The sequence below is a fragment of the Vanellus vanellus genome (genome assembly GCF_965231255.1).
Source record: "Vanellus vanellus genome assembly, chromosome: 1".
In the NCBI taxonomy this organism is placed as follows: Eukaryota; Metazoa; Chordata; class Aves; order Charadriiformes; family Charadriidae; genus Vanellus; species Vanellus vanellus.
The window spans coordinates 194,072,255-194,090,114 of record NC_138905.1 but is presented as its reverse complement, the minus strand read 5'-3'; the positions used below and the strand labels follow the sequence as shown (position 1 = coordinate 194,090,114).

Sequence of the window (17,860 nt, the reverse complement as noted above, 5' to 3'; positions counted from 1 at the left end):
TCTGACAGGGCTGAGTCTTGTGGCATCGCCCTTTGTGCCATGGAGATGTACCAACTCAACTGGAGCTCATTTACATGGCTCTAAAAGGCTGCATGTACTGTGTCTTGCCCCCATGTTCACATGCCAAGGCACATTAACATGTCTCAGTGATTGTAGATTGAAATATCTGTCAATAAATGAACAAGGAGACTACGACATAGGCCTCTTTAATGTAAGCATAGAATAGTGCAAATGTGTCTGCATTAAACAAGTAGTTTTTGAGACAGTACACTCTCAAGTTTCATTTCACTATTACTTCCCGTGTTCTTCAACACAAAGACTTTTATTAAACTTATCCTGAAAGTTGCTCATTAACTAGAAAGTGAAAAGAAAATGCTTTCCCATGGTTATGTTAGACTGTATTAGGCTCACTGTCCTTCCAAGAAGCTATTCAGTGAGTATGTGAAGAGGTGAAGAACAGAGCTGTTGCTCATATTTCAGCAGCTAGGGAATCTATAACGTACGTGAATTTGATAACATGGGATTAGAATCATGTCCAAAGGATTAGAAATATGTTTGGACAAAGACTTTTTAAGGTCAGAATATGTTCTCTTGAAATGTTTAAGTCACAGTGCTTAAAAAAGACTTATTGTGAGACCTCCTCTGGACTGTGGCGCCCAGTTTTAGTCAACAGTTTTTGAAGGGCTCCAACATAGGAGGTGGAGGTGGAGAGAAGGACAAGAAGTCTCTGCTTTGTAGGTGGAGATTAATGAGGTTTTGTCATGGAATAGCGATAAGACTTTCTGTCACAATAGGGGACAGGAGGCAGCCATCTGGAAGATCCCTTCCAGTGAGATTTCCTACAGATTCAAACAGCGGAAGAGAGATCCCAGATCATTCATGGTGTGAAACTCACTGGAGAAGACTGGCTGAGTTTGGACTAGAGAACCTTAAAAGCAAAGTGAGAGACATTGGGTTACCCTACTACTGTATTGCCCTCTTCTCTGATATGAAAGCTACCGAAAGAATAACTGGAATAATTAGAAGATAAATGGTTATACAAGAATAGGTAGAACCACTCCTGTCAATAACCTGAACTGATAAGCACTTTTAGCTGATAAAACTGCACTTGCTAGCTTGGGGCAGAAAGGGGGACAGAATCGCAATTTAAGAATAAAGACCAGGTTTTATGTATTGAGATTTAATACCATTTTTATCCATTAGACTTTACGAACAAGATTAGTAATATTTTCCATCTTTGAAAAGGCAGGAGACTGAGGCCTGGATATACAAATTATTTTCTTAAATAGGTAACATAGTAGGTATTTCATCAGAAAGCTTAAGGCTAAAGTCCACCCTTCTGAGTGGCAACATAGGACTGACCAGTAGACCAAAGTTAAAGCAGGAAAGTTTCTCTAGCACAGAGAAACCTATAGCAGGTAGGAAGTCAAGGATGTGATTTAGCAAGGGTAGGGGCATTTGTATGACTAAAGTTACATATGCCAACATTACTGGTCACTCAGCTTTCATAGATGGGCTCATATGCATGTCTTTCCAGAGGTGTCAAACAACGGCCCAGTGATCAGTGACATTTTATGTATTTCTTAGTTATCCATGTGAAGATTAATACTTCTGCCATCCCATCTTCTGATGTTAAATCAATGGACATTCACACCTGTTCGGTCCTATAGAACAGAGAACAAAATCCAGTCAGCTTAATTTATGTATCTAACTCTTCTGCACCTCTCATTAATCAATCCTGCTAAGTAAGTCCTTAATTTTCTCCTATAATTAAGGTAAGAAGCAAAAGAAATATCCTTGTAAGACATCCAAGGGAGAGCTAATCTTCCTAAACAATGAGGCTTTCACAGGTAGCTCAACGGCAATCATTAGCTAGAAGGATTTCAGTAGCCATCTATACTTATCTGGCAGGAGGGCTGCCTAGGGTGATTCAGTCTGGGATGTCCTATTAATCTCACTGAGCAACTGGTGAGCTTTGTCATCTTGTCACCTCTGCCGTGTGCTCCCACCTCTGCTGTATCCACTGTTCTTCGTGGCCTTACAGTCCCTGGGGCTTCTCTGGCATTCCTGGAATGGGCCTCCCAAACCTGTGGGCTTCACTCTCCAGCGTATCACTGCATCCTACAAGGAGTAGGGTTCCTAACAAGTAGGAAAAATACTGTCAGATTTACTGGGGGAAAGAAAATAAATATTTTGAAGAGCCATTAAATCAGTTAAAAATAACAAGTTTAACACCCCAAGCCAAAAGGAGGAGGTAGGCGATGACAGCTCGGCGCTGTGTCATCAACATCGTTGGGATTGCTGCAGGCTGAGGCGAGAGGAGTTTTCCCAACAACTTCCCAAGCGCCCCCAGTTGTGCTGCAGCTTGGGGATCCGCTCTGGTTTGTGTGTCAGCGATGTTATCAGCTGCGGCGGGCAACACGCGGGAAGCTGAGGTCGTGTCCCGACAGGCGAGCGCTATGCAGCTACCTTTCAAGAAAGGGTGGGAAACACCTTTCTTTAAAGCTGAGAAACATTTGTGCGAGCTGGCATGTTAAAGCTGCTGTGGTCGCACCTCCACACATTTCTGCACAAAATCTAAGACAAAAAAATGTAAACTGGAGACCACAGATACCCAGGCCTTCACCTGCCTGTATGTGATCGCCAGCAGATTCGGTGGGAGCTGGACTCAAGTTGACAAAAAACATTGCCTCCCTGGCCCTTGGGAGAAAGATGAAGGATTTTAATATCTGAATACATGTGGGAGAATGGTCATGGAAATCTCGATCAAGGACTTTTCAAAAGCGTGAGTGATGCCAAATAAGCTTCAACTTGGCATGTCAAAAAACACACTTTGGTATTTTAAGGTCAATATGTAATTTTCGAAAAGAATCTTGCCAAATGTATTATAAATAAGGGGATTTTTATGTAAATATGCTTCTTCACTTACCAAGACATTGCAATATTCTGCTAGTACATTAAGACAGCGAATAAAATCTAAAACAGTAATCTCTTTCCAAGCTGAGTAAAATGTGAACCATACATAAACAAATCAGTTGTTAAAATCTGTTGTGTGCTAAAAACATAAATTTAATTTTAAAAATGCAATTTTTCTACTGACAATTTTCATTTAATTTAACTACTTATCTCAAAACGTATGTGAAGATTACATGCATATGCAGAGAGAAGGAGGGAGAGAGAAATACTGTCTTAAAAGTAATGTACTATTGAGATTGAATTGTCATAATTTCACATTCACTTCTGTCCCCTGTGCCTCTGTCTTATGTCTGTTGAGCTTCTCTCTTGGGAAACTCACAGTGGTTGTATTATTCTGGATTTTCAATTCTGCTCTTCATTTCAGAAGTACTTTCCTGTACTTAATTTTGATATTTAAGCAGATTTCTCACATCTTGACTTGAATCTTTTAAGGAATTTTTGGCTTCTCCCAATTTATTTATGTTTTCATCTAGCTATATACATTGTGACTGCAGCATTAGGAACATAGGAATTTGAGATAAGATAAGAATACAGGAATATAATATAATTGCTGCCTTAGAAATACACAGTTATGTTCCATAGGATATGCCTCAAGTCAAACTGATATAAAATAATAACACGTTAATGCAAAAATATTTCTTTCCTCAGCAGAACTAATATCTTTGAAGACTTGTTTACAAAGTTTGTCTTAAGACAAAGTTACAGTTAAAAAAGTTACATTTAAAAAGGAGCCCTTTTTTTCCCTTGTCTGTATCAACAATTTTGTACGTTTTCAGTTTTTTACTCTGCCCTTTCTGAGGAGGACTAAATCACCTGCAAAAGGTTATAAGTTTGGCATAGCTTAAAAAGGATGAAAAGCACCACAAAGGAGTTTCTCTGGTCAAATAATATTAAAAGTTAAGTATTTGAGATTACCTGGTACAATTACTCTGAAATGAATTAAAAGTAAATGTTAAATGAACCAGCCTGACATTTGTTCTCCTTCAGTCAGTCGAACATTTTATTTGTTGCATTGCCAGAACAGAAAAGGAACCAAAATTCAAGTCTGTGGAAATGAATTCTTAATAAAGAAAAACAGTTCAATCACTCTGGCATGGAGTTAAAAGAATAGTTTTCCTGTAAGTGCTCAGTTAGTTACAGCAAGAAGTCCAGTCGATAAAATGGAAAAGCTGTTCCATTTTGTTTAGAGTAGGTTTTGAAAATAACAACCACCTCTTTAATCCCTTGTGCATACATTTTCCTCTTAAGGCTTTAAAATGGGAGATTTATGAGTCTGGATTGTCATCTGAAATTGAGGGAAATTCTTTGCAAAGACAGCATTCAACAGTTGGAGTTAAAAAGTTCACGTACTTCTTCAAGAGAAATTTGCCAATTTGACACAAACACCAATTTCAAATTCATTATGAAAAAAATAGAGGCCTCAATTTCAGATGGCACCCACTCATGCGCTTGGGTTTTAAGCGTGGGAATGATATTGCAAGCACTGAAATATTAGGCACATATGAGGGAGTTTGCCAGTAATGGGCTCTAAATTAAAATACGATTTAAAGAAAGGGAAATTGGTATATTCTTTACCCAGAATAAAGGAATTTCTTAAAATAGTACAATGTTAAGCGAGATAATATTTTGATTCTAAGTATATTTCTCCTGGCTGCTATTCTATTGGAATGTCTTTCATTTGTGAGGTCACAATACGCTTTTCTGTTATTACTCATTAGTTTCAAGACTGAGACTGAGGATACCCCATGACCCTCAAATGTAATGCTTTGTCTGATTAGGCTTTAAACGATAGTAGTTTTCCTACAAGCTAATATGTGTGTAGCACTGCTTTAAATGTATAAACCAGTAGACAGTCCCATATGGGATAGTAACTAAGCAAGTGGAGCTAAACCCGTTATTCTGTGAGACGAGGAAATAAACCTCGCTTCAGTTCAGCTGCAGCCTGGTTTTTGGGAGAAGTTGTCTGGCGCCACAAAACAAATGAGTAAGCAGAGACCTGAAGACTTATTAAGTTTATTTTAAGACTGTGTTGCCAGAGATCTAATAAATTCACTTACTGCTGCAGGCCATGCATGCACGAAACCTTACTAATCCAGGTGGTGTTTTTTTCCTTCAGAGGGAGGTGCAGGGTGTGGATCCTTAGGAAAAAAGGTATTCTGCTTTAGGTAATATGGGCATTGTTTAATGATAGACATGACAGCTTGAGTGGTATGTTTGGGTTTTGTCTGTTACTACTCACGAGGAAGTTTAAATTATTTTTCTGATGTGAAGTTCGTTTCTGCTCACAAAGTTAGTTTATTAGCACACAAAGTGCTAATTAGTTTAATGATAACGTGGAAATAGCTTTATAATAATAGAATAATTTTTCTAGTCCAAGTAGATTTTTTGTTGTTATTTTTAAATATTACAAAGATTAGTTTTAAAGTGTTTGAATTTGCAAGTTTACCGTATTACTGGCTGTATCGTCATGTTTTCTCAGGACTCGCCTTTGTGCATGCATGAAAACCACGTCGTTTGACTTTAGTTAGCCGTCTAGACCGGGGGTTTTAACACTATCCTGTTATATTCAATGGAGTGGGCCAAATCTTTCCAGAGGGTAACCCAGCTGTTCATCATATCAGATGTACCTGCAGTTCCTGGAGATGCAGTTCTTTCCATTCGTTGTGCCTAGCCTGCTAGATTAAGCATAGGTCTTTTAAAATTATAAAATTAGGTTATATGAATCCTACCCTTAAGTGGCAGGTCTCTTGTCTTCACCTTTTGTGGAACAGAAGCCAGTTGATTATTTTCCTGTGCACTGGTACCTGAGCGAAAACATACTGTGTTTTGCCAGAAGTGGTTATTCACTGGAACTATTGAATTTGGCTGCTCTGAATTTTTTTCTGCTGAGAAGAATATCCAATATGCAATAACATAAAGCATCATTTCAAAATAAAGGCTTATCTCTACAATAAGAACAAAGACTTCTGATAACAAAGTGCTGCTAATAGAGCAGTCTACAAACAGCTCTGCCTGCTGGTACCTTCCCTTTTCCGGGTCTAGTGAGATGTTATGTTCAGTAGCTGCCAACTGTCCCCTTTCAAACGCTTCCTCTTCTGTCCATCCCCTCAGTTTTGGTTTTGTCTTGCTTCTCTTGAATCTGTTTATATGAGCTAGTTCTCCAGAAGTGAGGGTAAACTCCCAAACATTTTACTCTCTTCCTGGTCATTTACTACTTACAAATAAAGGTGATCAGCAGTGATTGCTACCTGGAAATAAGGCAATACCAACCAAGAGACAGGTGGCACGCTTTTTTTTTTTTTTCTTTTTTTTGTTAGTGTTCACCTCGTAAATTCAGTACAACACCAACTTTTGCATGTGCACAGAAGTTTCTTTAGAGGTATGCCTGCCAAACACCAGCCTGTTGGTGACTGCTTGACCTCAAATACTGGCCAAAATCAGGTGCATTCAACATAGCTTCAGGTTATTATTTGTAGTGTATCCTGATCCTTTAACATGCTCGCTTTCATCGTTTTTAGATGTCTTTTTTTTTTTCCCCAATAGTAGGCTGAGAGGATAGAGTCTGATTAGGAATTGTTTTTAGCAGATTCTGTGATGAATGCCTCCTCCTGTTGACGTTCAGTGAGACAAAGTATTTCTGGAAAAAGACCACTGTCAGTTCAGATTTTTAATGAGAACAGGACTGTATTAATTAGAAAATATACTTTTTATGGAACTGATACTTGTGTGGCACTTCAATTTCCAAAGAAATCTTTCCGTATAAACTGTATGATGATCCATTAGGATTTAGATCAGATCTTTTGGTCATAGTCATCACAGTAACCTGTCTGGCTGCACTGTGAATGTTTCAAGATTTTAAAGTGCTGTAATATCTTATTGTTGGTATGTACATAGAACAAGTATTATATATCCATTCTTTTACAAATATATTAATATAGGTATATGTATGATTAATATAAATAATATATATATTTTTCTGTCTAATGAACTGTCATTATTTTACTTTTAGCCTACCCTTAATTCTGTTTAAACTCCTTGCTCTTAGAAGACAATTTAGGCTGCATCGGACATATTTAAAATGTCTACTTTAAAATGAGATTAATCAAATTCTAGAGTGTGATTGTCAGGAGAAAGTATTAGCTAAAGTGATTCTATGAATGCTATTCTATATATGTTCTCCACCAAGAAATACTGAACAGTTGCTGAGTCTTTGAGCAAAGCAATAAGAAATTTTCTTACTCTGTGAAAATGTGTTGAGGTGTTTTATTTTGAATCAGGACAAAAAGTCAAAATTCTTATGAAGTTTTGCAGAATAATTGAACATAGGCTTTTCAATTTGAAAAAAAATACAGTTTTGGGGTTTTTTTCAGTTTTTATATTAAAAGTTAGTTTAAATTTGTATTAATCGAAGAAGTTATCTATACCTAAAAGACTTAAGGCAGACTGTGGAAAAAGATGAAAATTCAACATTTATTCTCTACCAATATTTTCAATAAAGTGATTAATCAAAGCTAGTCTTTTTGTGAACAACTTTTATTTTGATGGATTAGTATTTTGAGGGAGAAGAGGAATAATACGAATATTTTTTGCCCAGTTGTACTTTGTTCAGCCCCGCTAAGAACTTTTTGGGTAGCTCAATGTCTTTCTTTTCTGTTACAGACAATGATTCAGCAGCACATGTGGGTATGTGCTTAAGCATTTCCATTAGTAGTGCTTCAGTAGTACCCTGAATCCATGAAATTATTTACATATGCTCCATTGGAACTGTAGAAGTGGGAAGCATTCAGCTTCTGCAGAGCTAGTTCCTTGCTAGGGACAGAATCCCCCCCCCAGAATCCCAGACCAGCAAATGAATCTTTTGGATTCCCTTGAAATCAGTTACAAAGGTACCCACTTGATATCTATAAAGGCTTTCAAACACACACAGTGCTCCAGCATCTTTCTTTGGTGATTCAAACTGGGTTTCTCTTTATCCACTTTGCTCTTTTCCTTGAAAGCTCACAGCCTCTTTTTGCAGCCAAGTAGAGTGAAGGTGTCCTGGCTCTTGGTGAACTAATGTATATACTGATCTGATTTAAACTGAAATTAATTTAAAGCTGTGAAATGCAGTGGCTGAAGAGCCAGTGCATGTTTGCTTCCACAGTTTCTGTAAATGAAAATCTGGTTAATCTCTTAATCAAAATCTGGTTAATCTCCTGCAGAAGAGCTGGGCATAGACTTGAATTTGGAATTCCTTAAATTAACCCAGCGTGAATCTCCAGACTGTGCTTGGAGACATCCTTAGTTATGCTTAGTTGAATTTTACTAGGATCAAAATTTAATATGCACAAGCTAGCCTTTACATTTGTGTTTCTTCTCACTTCCCCTTCTCTTTTTGTAACAAAGCAACTATACAGTATTCTTCAGATATTTTTTCTGCTACATGACTTCAAGCATTTGCTTAGTCTGAGTCCTGGCAAATGCAGCCATTCCAACTTGTTTCTTGGGGGTAGACATAAAACAGAAGCAAAAAAAGAGTTACAGAAACTACTGAAAGACGGAAACTGTCTGCAGTTCATTGGATACCAGCAATTACACTCCAGGCAAGCCAAGTCCATAATGCTGGGAAGTGTGTGTTTTCTCATGAGAAGTCAGAGAAAGCATTGTTTTATTCCCTAATCACTAGGGGCTAGTTTAGGGGGTTGGTTTTGGTTGTTCTGCAAATATATTGAATTACAGTGGCAGAGAGAGAGCAGAAGGGTGCAGAGTTCACCAAGTTATTTTAGTGATTGGAGTCCATTATAGTACATTTGAAAAAGACTTATAAAGTGAAGCATTTTGATGGGTTTCTAATTCGATAAAATTATAGGTTGAAGTCAATTCAAAACGTTCTAATGGCATATTTTATATGCTGGGTTTACTTATGTGTTTCACTTCTGCAAATAGTTTTTCTATATGAAATTAAGGCAGTTTTACAGGATATGCTTTTTCTGATGATCTTTCATAGCAGAGGAAATAGCATATGATTTGCTGCCCCAATGCACTAAATAAACAACTATTATCTGGTTTACAGGTGGGGTTTTTTTAATAGTTTGGTAGACAAGATTTACTTGAGACCTTTGTCTTTTTAACCTGGAGCTAGAACGTTGTGGGACTGTGACACAGTATAGAAAATCAGAGTTGTTGAAACTATTTGTCTCGAACTGAGCATATAATATCTTCTCTGTATTTATTCTGACTAGCAGAATCACCTAAGATTATATGTTCCTTCTGTAGTCTGGCAAAAAACATGTTCATACAAACCATGACTAATGACTAGCAAGTAGCGTGGGGATCAAAAACCTTGGGAAGCGCTAACATTGGAGACAGGGAGCTCCGTGGCTAAATGGAGAATCATGATGTTTGGGATAAAGATTTCTGCATTTCACATCAGATTTAACTTCTAATAAAACTGCTCAGGTAACTTTATCCTGGTGTATATTGACAAAGTTGGCTTTGCACAGAAGGAGGCTAATCAGAGGATGAAAAAATGGAACAGATGTCTAAAGATGGATGATTCCCTTTTCTTTCCTTTGTCTGTGTCTTTGTTTTCTCAGCAGGTTGAACTAAAGTTCAGGAGTGGGTTTCCTTTTTCAGATGCTTCATGTACCTGCTGCAATGAGGAGATCCACAGGAAGGAGGATAGAGTAGTGCCGACTTCAGTAACCTCATCTGAATGAGGCACCCAGTGGGGTCAAATATTTTGAACCAAAGAAAAAAGACTGCAGTTCTTGCAGACATGCAAACAAATCAGCAGGCAGTAGCAGGACCTGGAAAGAACAGAAGGAAGAGGAAGGAAACATATCATTTGTTAAGATGTCTTACTATGCTTCTAATCAATGACCTGGCTGAAGGGATAGAGTGTCCCATCAGCAAGTTTGCTGATGACACAAAACTCGGAGGAGTGGCTGACACGCCAGAAGGCTGTGCTGCCATACAGCGTGACCTGGACAGGCTGGAGAGTTGGGCAGAGAGAAACCTTATGAAATTCAACAAGGGCAAGTGTAGGGTACTGTACCTGGGGAGGAATAACCCCATGCATCAGTACAGGTTGGGAGCTGACCTCCTGGAGAGCAGCTCTGTGGAAAGCCACCTGAGAGTCCTGGTGGACAACAGGATGACCATGAGCCAGCAATGTGCCCTGGTGGCCAACAAGGCATCAAGAAGAATGTGTCCAGCAGGTCGAGGGAGGTCATCCTCCCCCTTTACTCTGCCCTGGTGAGGAGTACTGTGTCCAGTTCTGGGCTCCCCAGTTCAAGAAGGACAGGGAACTGATGGAGAAGGTCCAGCAAAGAGCTACAAAGATGATTAGGGGATTAGAACATCTCCCCTATGAGGAAAGTCTGAGGGACTTGAGTCTTTTTAGTCTAGAGAAAAGAAGATTGAGGGGGGATCTTATTAGTGCTTACAAATACTTAAAGGGAGGGTGCCAGGGGGATGGGACCAGTCTTTTTTCAGTGGTGCCCAGTGATAGGACAAGAGGTAACGGGCACAAACTTGAATAGGAAGTTCCATCTTAACATGAGGAGGAACTTCTTTACTTTGAGGGTGGCAGAGCACTGGAACAGGCTGCCCAGAGAGGTTGTGGAATCTCCCACTCTGGAGACCTTCAAAACCCACCTGGGTGCCGTCCTGTGCAACTTGCTGTAGGTGACCCTGCTCTGGCGGGGGGGTTGGACTAGATGATCTCCAGAGGTCCCTTCCAACCCTGACCATTCTGTGATTCTGTGTAATTGTGCTATACAATGCTTCCCTAATTATAGGTGTGCTTGTTAATATTTTGCAATTGCACTAGTTTTCCTTATTAACCTCTTTTGAAGTCTGTTTAGGAAGCTAGATAATAAAAGAAAAGAGAAAAAAGCAAAAGTAAAATTTTTAAAGGACCTCTTCTTAGTGCTGTATTTACCATTTTTTTCCCTCTGTCTTTCTTGTGATTGATGTATGTTCTTTGGCCTGGAAGAATTTCTAGAAATTTTTCTCCCCATTAAACAACCTCACCTGATGACTAAAGAGAGCAGATATGTTGCACCATAAAGCTCTACAAGCACCAGACAGCTGTGTTTGTACAGACTTATATCTTGTGGACACAGTAAGTCTGTGTGGCTATGGTTATACTGGTTAGGCACTCGTTAGCTGATTCATCTCTGACTGATGATGCCATGGATACCGTGTAGGGAATCCAATATCTGTATCAAGATCAAGATACATCAATTTCTGTTGTGTCAATAAGTGAACACCGTGGTGTAGTTGTATGATTTTGTTTATGAATTAGGGTTCTGGGATAGCTACTAATGACAGCAAAGCTACAATCAGACATTCTTTATGGAATGCCCTTCAAGTTGCTGATGCTGAAGAGACACAATTTGATGACAGAGATATATTTTATACTGTCTTCACGTAGCCCAGTGATCTGTAGAGAGAACTGGAACTGATTCTTTCCTTCTCTGAGCTCTTTGCATCACAACAGAAAGTTCTGACAATATAATCTGTATTTCTTAAGGAGGTTTTATATCTTTTTAAAGGTATCTGAACAGCATGGTTAGAAAGGTAAATGCTTAAATGGGAATATTCATTTTAATATTTTTCCCTTTAACCAGTTGACTAACCAAGTCCTCTTCCCCTTCCTCTTTTATTCATGTTGAGTAACTGAAACTGGAGTTCATGGATGACTTAATCTTTCTAAGAATTTCTGGTTTGATGATCTGTGCAAAAATAATATATCAGTTTTCTGACAGGTGACCAACTTGCTGACCGGACTTCTATAAAGACCGATTTTAGGTGACATCCATCTTTGACTAATCATATTCAGGCAAACCTTTTCAGAGGATATTGTCCTCAGCAGCCTCAGTCAGTCATGAAGTCACAGTCACAAAGTCACTTTGTGATCCACCTTGCTCTAGATCCTGAGCTTTAGCTCCTTACAAAGTTTTTTACTGTCTCAAAACTCTTGCCATCTCATTTCTCTAGCATCTTCTGATTTAGCACTGCTGCATGCTGATCTCTGGCAAAATTCAAGACAGGTTTTCATGCATCACTATAGCAACATCTTGCCAACCATGTCTCATTGATATACAAGCAAAGTTACTTTGGATTTATCTCATTGTAACGCAGCCCTCCTTTCTTTTGTTTAGTTTTAGAAGCACTCTAGTAATGGCTTCCCTCTCCAAACTTCTGGTGTATTTGTATTACAAGCACTTGTCTGGGAAAGCAACAAAAGCAAAACTGTCATTGAGGTATAGTATCTTAATTATTTGCCTAGCAGCTAAATGTTTGACTAAGCCCAAGGGAAGCGCTACTGAGCCATGCAAAATTCATTTGCCTATAGAAATATTATTGTAGGGCAGATAATTAATTTAATAGGGAACCAAAGCCAGATGACATGCGCAATTTTATTTCTGATATGATTTCTGAAAGCTATACTGTTAATATTCTTTACAGATCTTATGTTTGCATGGTGCTTGGCTCTACCGCATTGTAGAGAAGGCCCAGTTTCATGTAGTTCAGGCATGGTGGAATTCATCTTAATGGGCATTACATGACTATAATAAAAATGTCTACAACCTAACTGGTTGCAACAGGCATCTTTAACAGCTGCTGAGGAAAAATGCACGTATTTCTGCATATTTTGAGGCACAGCTAATTTCCTTCCTAAATAGATGCCTAAAATAAGTCATAGCCTCTTTCCCAGTTTTGGCTATAAAGACAGTTTAGGATTTCTAGCCCAAAAATAAATACCTGAATTTAGATAAAAAGTATCGCATGCTTCCTGCTCTATTGTTTCAGAGGTCTGTAATAATAATAATAATAGTAACAATAGCAACAACAACAACATCATTGGGTTTCTTCTTTGGGGACAATGGACCATGAAATGGCTTCTATACTTTAGAAAATGTCTTCTGAACACAAAAAGCACAAAGTGAATAAAGCAAGATCTAAAATATCCATATTATTTTCATAAAATTCTAAATCTGATCAGTTTAGTACTGCACATTCTGAAAGGTGAACAATATATATTTCAGAGGCAGAAGTAGGCCTGTAGAAATGTAGGCTTGCTGGAAGACCCCTAGAAAGAATAATTTCGGTTGGTTTTTTTTTTTTTTTTTACTCTAAGAAAAAATAGAAAGAAACTGCTGAAAGCAAGAAGTAGGTGGAACTACTGGCTTTTCTCACTAGATTGTGGCTTTTCTCACTAGAAATGACTTTTCTCACTAGATTAAAGGACAAGACACATTCTGTTGCATTTGTCCCAAGAAACTAATGGGAAGACATAACACGTAGCTAACCAAATATGAGTGCTGGTATAGCTAACTCTATAGTTACTGGTTTTCTTGTGGTGCTCATTACAGTTCTTGGTGTGTGTGTTTGTTGCCTTCGCCTTTGTCAGTAACGTTAGAGATCAAAAGACCAGAAAGAAGCAGGGCAAGGAGTGTGGCATGATACCCCAGTAACCATTTCCCTCCTTTTGTTTACACAGTACCATTGCCTTTATGTTAGATTACACAAGTACGGTTGTTTTTTTCTAGTAGACAAGTCAATAAAAATATAGAAGCTTATCTTTGAAACAGAGTGGAAATGTATGGAATGGCTGCCTAATTTTTCAAGGAACAGAATGGAAGAAACTGGAAGGGGAAAAGCAAGATCCATTTGGCTCTTCCTCCAGGAGTTAAGCCATGAGTGAACTGAAATACTTAGATACGTTTCTCTGCTGTTCAGAAGAATTACGTTATTCGCTGGCTTGTGTACAGAAGTGTTAATTTCTAAAGGGAATTCCTTGCACATTTAAGGCAGTCATTACCTGAGCAAAGCTTGTTCTGTAGCAGCACCTTGTGGGAAGGAAATCAGACTACAGCCTCTCATACAAGCCAACATTCCCAGAGGACAGTTGCTGAGCGAGCATCTGCCTTCAGTGAGCTGAACAGGTTATTTTATTCTTGCTATGGAAACTGGAGGATTCTCCTGAGTAATAACACACACATCCAACAGGATGATATACAGAACTTGATTTGTCATGCCCTTTTATCTGTGGCATCCAGAATCCCGACACTGACAAGAAATGCTTTTTTACTGTGGAAAATCAGTGAACAGATGGAGGTAAACTGTACATGAGAAAGTAAAGCTATGCTATATTTTATTGGAAATGTGGTAATCTAATTTGAGATATTCAGTCTGTTGTACAAATACTTGGTTTATAGTCAGTGAAATGGATGCTAGCTCTTTTCAGCTATTACCTTTCCAACTCAAAAAAAAAAGTAGCATTTTTAACTAGACCTTAGAGTGCCATCTGTTTGCATTTGCTGTTTCTGGATTGCTTTTTTGGGCTACGAAAAGCTCCATGAAGCCTGCCACTTCAATGAACACTTCCTGCTGGTTTACAGTTGTACAAATCCCATTAATTGTAGACACAACTGCTTTGTTTCTGCCGGGAGAGAGAGATTAGGCTGAGGCATGCTCAGATTTTAGGCTGGTGCTTAGTGTTTTGCAGCTGGAATTTAATGGCACGCGTATCATCCCGTCTAAAACTTTGAGAGATGCTTCCTATGTTCCTGCATGACTTTGCCTTCAAAAAATGGGCCCTACTTCCGTTGGTAAATATATTGGCATTTTTCTTTGAGGAAGACTGTGAAAGTTCTTCCCATTATCGTAAGAGGTGATAAGTCTTCAACTTAAGGACAGTGCTATCAACTTCAACAGCTGCCAGCCAGAGATGCTGACTTGGTCCATGTTAACTATTCAGTTTCCGTAGCTGAGCGTAGTGCTTGATGCCCTGTGCTTTCAATTCCCAGTGTTTGAGGGCACAGAAACCATCTGTGTTCACCAAGACTTCAGAAGAGCTGTTGTGCTACTGCTACAGTGGAGACCTTGGAAAGGATCCCTGGAGTCAGCTTTCTTCGCCCAGGAGTGTGCTGCTACAGTTGTGCCTGTGTAAAAAGAACTGTGAGGGCTTCTATTGTTCTCTTGAAAATTGACTCTCAAAACACATCTCAGCAGCTTACTCAGTTAGGGGCATTCATCATGGCATGAAGATAGGTCATTGCAAAATAGTTCAAGAGAATTCCAAAAGATATTTTTATCTCTCTAAGTATTCTTCGGTGACACAAGCAATCATCCTTAATCCAACAGTTACGAGCATGTAAGCTTCGGAGGGCATCAGCATAGCTGTAAACTGTGGCGTGTATCAGGGGTGCTTAATCTTGTTGAAACCATTTCCTAGGAAGATGTGAAAGCTGTTCCTAAAATCATCCAGTGCTGATGTATAAATATTAAACCAATAAGAGCAAAAATTATTAGATTTAGTGAACAAAATATTGTGTTTTAGAAGCAGACTGCATTGGTAAATGCAGTCTAAAAGATGGTAGGTATCACCTCCAGTCTTGCGGGATACTAAGGATCTTCTAGTGTTTCTGGCAGTCTGATCATATCGAGGAAGTTCTGCATGATGTCCTACGTTGTGTGTTATTTGGAAATACCCATACAGTTCTGAGAAACTTGGATCATCCACAACTTTGGAATTTCTAAAAAGGGCATCCCAAATATATTTTGATTAATTCTTGTCTTTTTTTCCCTTGAAAAAGAAGAAAATTAGCATACTCTGGAATGAATGCGACTAGTTTCTGTGTATCTAAAATAAAATGTATTCCTACATGTACCAAATATATCATGGTTGAGTTCTTTACTTCTTAGTTTTAAATGTTTAAAACCTTTGGATCGTAATGTTCAGGTAGGATACACATGTTACTCAGGCTACAGGTTACATTAACCTCAAAAGACAAAGTAGTATTTAACAAAAAAAGAAAAATTAATAACTATATCTTTATCATTTTGTTTTGCAGGAGGCAATAAGCTGAAGAATCAACATTTTCGCCTAAACTGGGCATGGATCTCCTTAGAAAAGGAGTATTATTTAATAAATGAAGACTCCAAATATCTCGATGTTGTTCTTAAACGGAGAGGTTACCTGGGGGAAACCTCTTTTATAAGTAAGTTCAATTTTAACATCATCAATTGCTTATATAAATTGCTGGCTAGCTGTTTGATAAAATGTATCAATACAGCTTTATCCTTTTACTGGTGTCTGACACTAAGCAAGCTAGATTCAAATGACTATGCTTATTTATTAAAGCATGTATCTTTTATTATGCTAAGTGTATGATTTCTTTAGTTATATGATGAAATTTTCACCTTTTTTTTTTTTTTGGTCTTCTGCAATTTTTAACTTAACAACACAAGACCCAGTCCTTCTTTCTTTGATTTGATTGATACCACTGTTGGATTTGTTTCACAGAATACCGATCCTGTCCAGATTTTGGTTTTCCTGTAATGAGAAAATACAGTTGTAGCAATTGGAAAGACAACAATAAACATACATTATTTCCCAGAAAGGCTATTGTGAGCTGGTCTGATTAGCAGCTACGAGCATTAGGCTCATTTCCTTCAGTCAAAGTTGGCAGTCAACTGAGGCTGATACAGAAGGTGTTGAAAGCTGTTTGCAGTGTCTGGGGAGTGAAAAGGTGAAAAAAGTTTGTGTTATCACATTCTGCAACCTCACACCTGTCTCTAGCTTCTGGATCTGTTCCCATTCTCTTACTAGTGATGCATTTGGACCAGGGAGCATTATGTTTGTACAGTTTCATGTCGAAACCTATGTGATAAGCTTATGCTGCTTAGAAAAGGTGCTCTATTTAAAGCTAGTTTTGAAGAGATATGTAGATATGTAAGCATTTACCTGGCATGGAGCACAAGCTCATGCTTAGAAATCAGGTTTCTTTTTAAGTCTCTTTCTGAAAAAGAATCTGAGTTTCAGGTGTTGAGATGTAGTTAGGACACCTATTTTGGCATGAGATTTAAGGGATGTAGGCACTGACTAACTGGATCTTACTTAAAAGGCTCCGTTTGGAACAGTGAACTAACTTTGATAATGTACTTTTAAATAATGTAAAAGAATAAAAGAGATTAATGAAATCAAAGCTAAGGATGTGTGGTTTAAATTAATTACTGGTACTGATTAACAGATACTGATTTAACTTCTGGTTCTTCAAATAGACTGTTTACAAAATTTTCTACCTATGGATTCAAGTTCAGTTTCTGAATTGAGCTGACTCAAAATCCAGAAAAAGCAGTTTGAATAATTTGCCTCTGACTACCTTAATCCTGAAGAATGGAATTATGGAGTTGGAAAGAACATAAAAGATATTGGTTAAGATGCTTACTGGCCTTTCTGGTCCATGTGCAGTGCCAAAGGTGCTGAAGGGTTATAGAAGTCGTATAAAATATTGGCTATGACTTAGAAGGGGGCACAAGCAGAAAGCAAGAAAAGCGAAGTTTATAGGGAAAGGTGATATGTTTTAATACCTTAAACAATACAATTGGAAGAAACAGGCAGAGAAGAGAGAATTTTTAATTTTTTGTTCTGAAAACCTAAGATCTTTAAGATTTGAATGGGGTACTGTGAGATTCAGAGGCCAAACGCATGAGTTGGAGGTAGTTCTGAAGGACGGGCTAATTTCCGTGAGGGCCTGTCAGACAGCCTTGAACAGGGAGGGAAACATCAATGAAAAGCCGTTTTAGAGCAGCCTGGGTCTGAGGATGTAAGGTCTGTGCTGTTTCAGTGGGATGAGCTGTATTGGATTTCATCCCTTGGCTTTGCAGTTTCAACTTTACTTGAGTTTAATGATTGTCATTGTGTAAACATTGAAATAAGAGGATAATCACTTAAAAAAATGCTTGTTGTAGTGGGAATGGCCACAATGGTTCAGATTTTACTTCTTCTTTCATCCTTATTCCACGTGTTTTATCCCTTTGTGTCTCTGTGTTTTCCTTAGCTTTCACCTTGAAGGATGAACTTTCCAGGTGTGGTTTGTTTTTGTTT

General features: G+C 38.3%; 1 protein-coding gene across 1 annotated transcript in view; it reads left to right on the top strand.

The window, feature by feature from the left end:
* Positions 1 to 17,860, top strand: part of FREM2 (FRAS1 related extracellular matrix 2) — a gene marked incomplete at both ends in the record, with an annotated part of 140,509 nt that overhangs the window by 60,483 nt on the left and 62,166 nt on the right. Inside the window, one exon of the mRNA XM_082481988.1 lies at positions 15,825 to 15,971. Coding sequence (XP_082338114.1) covers positions 15,825 to 15,971 — 147 coding nt within the window. The remainder of the gene's footprint in view (positions 1 to 15,824; positions 15,972 to 17,860) is intronic.